We start from the raw sequence: 7,034 nt of genomic DNA, 5'->3' as shown, positions 1-7,034 counted from the left end.
ATGGAAAAGTTTGACTTTGAGGTCCCCCCGGTGCCATCATCTCCACCCAGCAGTCCAAATCCTCCACCTTCCGATGGGCCTGACTTAGAGTGGTGTTTGCGAAGAACGCATGATGTTGCTTTAATATATGCCGAGGACGACCAGGAGGAAGCTTTTAACATATTGACCGAAATGACTAAGGGGACAAAGCTTGATGTCCGTCTGCAGACAGACGAGTGTTTTGGCGCAAATCTTGTTGAGAAACCTGGGACTATTGCCTCAAAATGCTGGCTTGTGTTAGTAGTTCAAACACATAATACAACCAACGACATGGTAGCAAAATTCACTAAAGACGAACTAATTGCGAAAATTCGTGTCACAGAGGCCAAGGATTATATTCGCCCCATTTGCACTGAAAAAGGACTTCCAAACTTATCAGGTCTGGCATCTACTGAACCCTTACTTTGGGATCCATCAGCCAAAACGAGAACGAAGAGAAAGATTGAGGACTATATTAAATGTCAAAAGGAACAGGATGTAACACGGCGCATCGAAAATTTGAATCAAAAAGGTAAAGTGACACACAAATTGATATCCATGTTTGTCCGAATAAAAACCTACATTCTTCTATATCACTTTTATCAGGTTGCTTTTCACTTGAAACCTTTAAGTCCGAACCCCGCTTCTGCCTCAAAATCCTGGTTACAAGACGAAAACATCTATTTACTGTCATGAGGACAGAGCAAAATACAGACGGTTTCACTCGAAACGGTGCCGTCCACATGTCTAATTATGTCTATCGGATACATCTACATCTACTTAGAATAGGCGACTATGCTTGTCGTAAGATGTGACTAACGGGATCGGGCGGTCAGATTCGCTGACTTGTTTGATGCATGTCATCGTATCCCAATTGGGTGGATGGATGCTCATGAAGTCAATCACTGGAATAAAGCTGGAATATTGCTGAGTGCGACGTTAAACATCAAACAAACATCGACAAGGTATCAGTTTTATAGTCTCCCCGGGGCCCACTTGCACAAAATGATCTTAGCGCTAAGATGATCGTAAATCCCATACTTCAACATAGGCTTGCGATAGTCTTAGCGCTAAGATCGCTTCGTGCAAGTAGGCTCTGGTGGTTTATTGCAGGCTTTGTATAAATTCCTCAAAATGCCAAAATGTCCGTCGATTTTCTGTCTGCATGGATGTGATTTTATGGATGGTTAAACATATGCACAACGAGTGAAGAAAATTTGATAATACTGGCTGGAAAACGCCCTAAAATCATTTCTGACAACACTCGCTACCAACAGGGTCTTTCGAAAGTGACAGGTTAACTGTTGGTTTTTCTGTTATGATATTTTTGTGTCTTCCAAGTTCAACATGTGTTGTGGACATGATTTCCCGATTTTCAATGATCCCCCTACACATTATTTACACCACTATATTGCACCCTTTTACGCCCAATGGAATCTGTTTGGGCAGATAATCGAGACTGATTATTCACATATTATATTGCAGTGACATAATAAAACAGATGCGCTTGCAACCTCTTGGTTGTTTGAGTCGATAATGGGAAAAAATGAAACAACATTTAACCAGATTTATCAAATTAACAGTTGATTTTTGATTCATTAAAATATGTTTCACGAAAATAGATTGTATTCTTTTCTGTAAAATGGAACATTATAATGGTTGACTGATGTAACAAATACATTCTTGAAAAGTATTACTTTGAAATGAACATTATTTTCGAAAAGAAACCTAACGAATGTATATTTTCCTATTAGAAATAAACTAGCGGGCAAAAGAAACGCCACCAAATAAATAATGGTCGTCAGTTTTCAACAAATTTGCCAAACAGCACGAAAACAGTTGAGAACACAAAGCTGGAATGCAACGTACCTTTTCCCTGTGAACATGTGCACGTGCTTCATGGGATTTACGATAAAAGTGAATTTAATCAGTAGAAAATGCAAAATGTGCACAAAGTTACCCGTATGAAATTCTGGTATAACCATGAGCAGAATTGTACACTCTCATCACATGAAACCGTTTAAAACAACGACCATGCCTCGACTAATCGCAGAGCAGAGGCAGAGAGCCATTGGTATGTTGCAAATGGGAGCGACGCAGGAGCACGATGCCAAGATCATGGGCTTTCTCAAGTGCGCCATCGCCGGACTTGTCACAGTTACAGGCAAACTGGCAGTACTGCAGACAGGCTGAGGAGTGGAAGACTCAAGGTCACGACCCCACAGGAAGACCGGTATTTACGGGTGCTTCACCTAAGGTCCAGATTCCTAACCGTGTCGTCATCATCCGCAAACAGCCTTGGACATCCAGTCAGCAGAAGGACCGTTGCTAGTTGACTCCGCCTGTATGGGTTCCGTTCCCATTGGCCTTTCAAGGTCATGACGCTAACGCTTCTACACCGACATCACAGACTGAGACAGGGCAGTACAGCAGTGGCAGCATAAAAATCGGCGAAGAGTGCTCTTCAGGGACGAGAGTAGGTGCCAACTCTTCAAGAAGTGGAGCCTTATGGAGGTGGTAGTGTCATGCTCTGGGGTAGCATCTGCGGGGACGTAAGACAGATCTGATCATCATCGACGGAAACCTCACTGCACGTCGTTACATTGATGAGGTTTTGCGGCCTGTGGTTCCGCCTTTCCTGCAACTACACCCGGCAGAACAACGTCACCCCTCGCACAGCTCTAGTTACTAGCGACGTTCTGAACGCCAACAACGTGACCGTATTACAGTGGCCAGCCAGATCACCGGACCTGTCGCCCAAAGAGCATCTCTGGGACCAACTTGGACGCAGGATTCGGAAACGTCAACAGCCGCCATTGTCGAGGGATACCTTGGCAATTGCCCTGCAGAAAGATTGGCGTAGGATCTCTAATCAGGATGTCAGGAGACTCGTGCACTCCGTTCGACGTCGTATTAGGCCCTGCGTCGTTGCTGGAAGTGGTCACATCTGATTCTGAGCCATGTGTCTAGCACGGGACGTCAAAAGAGGAACCTTGGAGATCAGGGGTAGAATAGGTCTTCAGCAACCCAAGCTTGCCGTAAAAGGCGACTATGCTTGTTGCATGAGGCGACTAACGGGATCGGGTGGTCAGGCTCGCTGACTTGGTTGATGCATGTCATCGATCCCAATTGTGTGGATCGATGCTCATAATATTAGTCACTGGATTGTCTGGTCCAAACTCGATTATTTACAGACCGCCGTCTTATAGCTGGAACATTGCTGAGTGCGGCGTTAAACAACCAACCAACTAACCAACTTTATAAGAAATCAACGTCCATTCTGTGGGTGTGATCGAACAAGTGCACCCAGCATGATAAACGTGTCTGGAGAACTTTTAGAGTATGTTTTTTTTTATCTTGTCATTTTCAAATACCCTTTTTGAATACTTTTTTATGATAAAACATTAACTGTTACTACATTTTGCGTCTATTTTGTTTTAGACCAGAAAACTATTTGGTTGCGTTTCTTTTGCCCGTTAGTTTAGGTACCTTGTATACTCTAATATTCGGAGTGATTCATATTTTATTTTTGGAAGTATGATATTAATATTAACTGTCATATTTGCGACCTGATTGCAGCTCCGGTGAAACCCTGTGACTCGACAACCAAATGCCTCTCTTCCAATGTAAGTACTTTAAACCTGTTACTGTTACTCGGTCCTTTCGAGCCTCTTGTTTACACTGTAATGGCATGGATGTCTCCTCGTGATTTAATAGTCCATGATCGTCGAGATAACTCAAGATTTCCTTGCAAAAACCTTTAACATAATGAAAACACATAATGGTTGCTTCTTCATGTTGTTAGTTACAGGTTTATGACATGAGTGGCGGTCAAAAAGGGCTACTGTTTATCATCAACAACTACGAATTTACAGATTCCAAAAGATATTCCAGAAGAGATGGCAGTTTTAAAGACGCAGAGTCTCTGAAAACATTGTTTGAGCAGTTTGGATTTAAAGTTGAAACGGAGAACAATCTGACAGCTCAGGTATTAATTTGAGTTTATAGTTTTATTGAGAGATGGATACATAATATATTATGTTCATGTACATTTTCTCAGATCAGTTCTATCACCGGTCACAAATCTCACATGTGGATAATGAGTGACACTGTAATTCAAACCTACGGTTGACATTACTCAACGATATATGAGCCTTCTGTTGTCAACATTTAAAACGATAGCATTGGCACGTGGTATTCATCACATTTATGCCTGAACTAAAGCAGCATTAAATTGAGATGTACAGGATTAACCGTTATCTAGGCTATTTATTTAAACGTTCTCTCGAAGCCTTGCCCGTCACAAGTTGAGTCTGCTAATACAATGTATAAAACAGAACAGATATTTGCACGTCAACGATTAACTCGGCCTTCACGTGTATAATTACACATTCATCAGGCGACTAACAGGTTCAGGTGGGCAGGTTCGCTGACGTGGTTAATGCATGCTATTTTATCTCAATTGCAGACCGCATCCGTGGTCTTGTGGTAGAGTGTCCGCCCGGGGAGCGGAAGGTCCGGGGTCCCCGACCAAAAGACGTTAAAAGATGGTACTTGTTGTTACCCTGTCTGGCGTTGGCATTAAGGGGCTAAAACAAGGACTCGTCGGCTCGGAGTCAGTGTACTGTGTCGGCACTATAAATCGGCATCAGTCCGGACTAGTACAAGCAGCCACACAAACACACACCTCACCTCATGTCAATTGGGTTGGTCGATGCTTATGGTGTCAATCACTGGATTGTCTGGTCCAAACCCAAATATTTACAGACCGCCGACATATATAGCTGGACTATTGCTGAGTGCGGCGTTAAAAAACCAAAACAAACAAACATTAAGTGTCTTAAACTACTTTGAGCTTGTTTTTTTCTCGTTGTCAAGCCTGTTTGCTCTGTATGGTATATGACAAAGCCATAATAATAGTTCTTCCTATTTTCAGGGCATGAGGGATGCATTTGAGAAACATGTCGAAGAATTTGAGCAGAGTGACTATTGCTGCTTCGCTACTGCCATTTTATCACATGGCACAAATGGTGGCGTAGTGGGCACAGATGACAACTTCGTGTCTTTCAAGGAAATCAAGGATATTTTTAAGCATGAACGCTGGATACATCATATATACAAACCAAAGCTGTTCTTTATTCAAGCTTGTCAGCAAGGCGAGTGAGATAATATAACAAATATATTATTGTGAATTCTAAATTGCAATAAGGTTAACTATTTCATACAATTACAACAGTTAGTCCTATTGGACACCTGAATATAGAGGAGGATCAGCTTAAAAAACCCCACTAATTTCCTTCTTTGTCAGGTCCTACTTTGTCCGATGAGATTACTGTCAATCATGGCAAATTGCCCCGAGAAGCACATTACTACTGGGCCTTTGCAAGCGTGCCTGGTAAGTTCAAAAACTATTTAACAACACGGCTAAAAATAAATTGTATTTATATTTTGAAAGTGTATGGATGAGTTTGGTTTAATGCCATGTTCACATAGAGTGTACATAGTGTCACTTATGAACACATTCAGAATTCGCGCGTTCTAAATGTAAGTGAGCATACATACTGAAAAATCGTTCATTCTTCTGTTATAGGTTACGGGGCGCTGAGGGAAGAAGAAGATGGATCGTATTTCATTAAATGCCTTGTGGAGGTATTCAGAAAGTATGCCTATATACAAGCTTTGGGACAATTGATGACTAAAGTGAGCATTACTTTTAATATATCAATTTATCTTTATGGATAACGGATATAATCTAACTTACCCCTGAACATTCGTTTCTTCTGATCTGCTCAGAAACACCTGGTGAGACCTACCTTTAAGAGCATGCGTGGTTTGAACTGTAGTTGAATAAAAGAGGTGCAATATATTAATATATGGTAAATAATGGTCAATGATTGGTGCTTTTGCAGGTTGCGTACGACGTTGGGCACATCACATCGGTCAGAGACGAAGAAAGCAGACCTCAAGTCATTCGGTCAGAAACAACCTTACAAAAGGAGTTGTTCTTCTATCCAGGGATCACAGGACATATCTGAACTCAAACTGTATAAAAATAAGTTTAGAACTTTAACATATAAACCTAATTGCTTCCTGAATTCAAGCACACATTGAACTTGTGGTCACGTATTGATTGTCATTTCACGTCAGACAAAACATGTCAAATGATCTGTGAGATAAGATATTTTTAACTCATTATCATCAGAAACAGAGACAAAAATAAAGAAGAAACACAAAGAGCCTGAAAGCAGAAAGGCAGCAGTTTCATATATTGGCTGGTTCGCTCACAGTAATGTTTTAACGGGGAGAAAGGTAACAGACTTTTCTCATGGTAACCATATGTGGAATGGGGCCCTGGTCTTCAGGATAACGAGGTAATGCTTTAACCAGTCTGTCCTACTACTCAACTCCATTGTGTGAACACTTTTGCATCATAGCTGCAATGCATTGAAGTTTAAAACGTATTCATATTTTTCTTTTAGTTTAGTCAGTTTTAATATTGAAACTGTTATATATTGGAATAACATAATACAATACATGTTAAAATGAACGATTCAACAACAGCTGAGAAGTAAACTTCCCATTGGTCATTCATAATACTGTTATTTATATGAAATATCAACAACAAAACAAAATTAGCTGCACTTTGTATGCGATAATGAACCAATGATTAAAAGCATGTAGCACAGCAACTTCGTCAACATGAAGTGTGCACCAAAAAGAAAACTAAGCAAGTTTTCGTTCTGCACCGCACCGTCGCTAATTGTGACGAAAATGATATAACGTTAACAATGAAAAGGGCCATATTTGTCCCCAAAAATTGAGTGAGTGAGTGAGTATGGTTTTACGCCACTTTTAGCAATATTCCAGCGGTGGACACCAGAAATGGCCTTCACACATTGTACCCATGTCGGGATTCGAACCCGGATCTTCGGCGTGACGAGCGAACGCTTTAACCACTTTACATTGAAATACATTCTCTTTGTAGATTTCTATCGTGTTTTCTGAACAGAATGCAT

General features: G+C 41.0%; 1 protein-coding gene across 1 annotated transcript; it reads left to right on the top strand.

Annotated features, from left to right (window-relative positions):
• LOC139471320 (caspase-3-like) lies at positions 1 to 7,034 on the top strand. Its single transcript, XM_071253630.1, has 7 exons — positions 1 to 550; positions 3,598 to 3,644; positions 3,824 to 4,006; positions 4,955 to 5,174; positions 5,327 to 5,413; positions 5,609 to 5,718; positions 5,928 to 7,034. Exons 1-7 carry the CDS (start codon positions 1 to 3, stop codon positions 6,051 to 6,053), a joined length of 1,323 nt encoding a protein of 440 aa, XP_071109731.1. The 3' UTR covers positions 6,054 to 7,034.

This window comes from Haliotis cracherodii, unplaced genomic scaffold (genome assembly GCF_022045235.1).
Source record: "Haliotis cracherodii isolate W230 unplaced genomic scaffold, xgHalCrac1.p SCAF_22, whole genome shotgun sequence".
Classification (NCBI taxonomy): Eukaryota; Metazoa; Mollusca; class Gastropoda; order Lepetellida; family Haliotidae; genus Haliotis; species Haliotis cracherodii.
This window is presented reverse-complemented; position numbering and strand designations above follow the sequence as displayed.

Bases quoted from the DNA above. Each gene is read 5' to 3' on its own strand.
- LOC139471320 (XM_071253630.1), top strand. From the start codon at position 1: ATGGAAAAGTTTGACTTTGAGGTCCCCCCGGTGCCATCATCTCCACCC. The intron at 3,645-3,823 runs GTAAGTACTTTA...TCATGTTGTTAG, and splicing joins CCAAATGCCTCTCTTCCAAT to TTACAGGTTTATGACATGAG. The intron at 5,175-5,326 runs GCGAGTGAGATA...CTTCTTTGTCAG, and splicing joins TATTCAAGCTTGTCAGCAAG to GTCCTACTTTGTCCGATGAG.